Genomic DNA, 1,158 nt, shown 5'->3' with positions numbered 1-1,158 from the left:
TAGGTCTTACTTTACTTCATTCTTACTTCTTTTCCTCTACATTTCTTTGAGATATAATTTTATTATCATTATTGAGTGGCATCTCCAGCTCCATAGGAAATGCAGCGAAGTCATTCAATTTTGAAAAATGAAGAATGTTTGTAAATTATTCATATAATTATGGACAAGCCATTTTCTTGTTATGTATCTGTTATGGTTTACATCAACAATGTTCTCCAAGTGGTACATGGAATCAGGCTGGGCTCCTGGATGGAGCGAGGGGCTCAGCAGGCACAGGCCTATGAGTAGCAAGCTGCTTCCATAACTTTCCCAGGCCTTCTGCACCCTGGCCACCATGACCCTAGCAGCTTTGCTCCACCTGGTCTTCTATACAGTCTGTCATTAGATTAGATTGTACACTGAGACAACTGGAAATTGATGGGCCAGGGAGATGACTCAGTAGAATAAGCACTTGCCTGGCAAGCGCAAGGGCCTGAGTTCAATCCCCAGTTCTGAAAAAAAAAGATGCAATTGGAAATTGATAGAAAATAAATATTTTCTTCTGTTAATTTTCCTTGTCATCCACCAGAAAAGAAACTTAAATCACTTCAGTGGACTTGACAAAGCACTACAATATTCAGTATTCTCTGAGAAAACTCAGGGTTTTACTATGAAAATTGTTTTTTTCTTAACATTGAAACTTGATTTATGCTCAAATCAAGCTGCAAATAAACCTTATTGTAGCATTTATAAGTTAATTTTGAGACCTAGAATTACAATTATTCTATGTTTGCAAATTTCATTGCCACATACATGTAGGAGGCAAAATCTTTGACATTTCCAATATATATATATATATTTCTTAAAACTTGTATCTCCATAGTGAGACACTGTAGACCCTGTACACCCTGTATTAAATACAGAAAGAAAAAAAAACTTTTATCTCCACAGTGAAAATATTCAGCATGGTCTGGGCAAACCAGACCTTCAACTCTGACTTCATCCTGCTGGGAATCTTCGACCACAGCCCCACGCACACCTTCCTCTTCTCGCTGGTCCTGGCCGTCTTCACTGTGGCCTGCGTGGGGAACTCGGCCATGGTCCTGCTCATCTACCGGGACGCCCAGCTGCACACGCCCATGTACTTCCTCCTCAGCCAGCTCTCCCTCATGGACCTCG

At 40.6% G+C, this 1,158-nt stretch overlaps 1 protein-coding gene across 1 annotated transcript in view; it reads left to right on the top strand.

Annotated features, from left to right (window-relative positions):
- Positions 1 to 944: 944 nt before the first annotated feature.
- Positions 945 to 1,158, top strand: part of LOC101559947 (olfactory receptor 2M5-like) — an 11,174-nt gene continuing 10,960 nt past the window's right edge. Inside the window, exon 1 of the mRNA XM_012513243.1 lies at positions 945 to 1,154. Coding sequence (XP_012368697.1) covers positions 945 to 1,154 — 210 coding nt within the window. The remainder of the gene's footprint in view (positions 1,155 to 1,158) is intronic.

Source organism: Octodon degus, unplaced genomic scaffold (genome assembly GCF_000260255.1).
Source record: "Octodon degus isolate 3935 unplaced genomic scaffold, OctDeg1.0 scaffold00380, whole genome shotgun sequence".
In the NCBI taxonomy this organism is placed as follows: Eukaryota; Metazoa; Chordata; class Mammalia; order Rodentia; family Octodontidae; genus Octodon; species Octodon degus.
The sequence above is the reverse complement of the archived record's forward strand: the minus strand, read 5'-3'. Positions and strand labels throughout refer to the sequence as shown.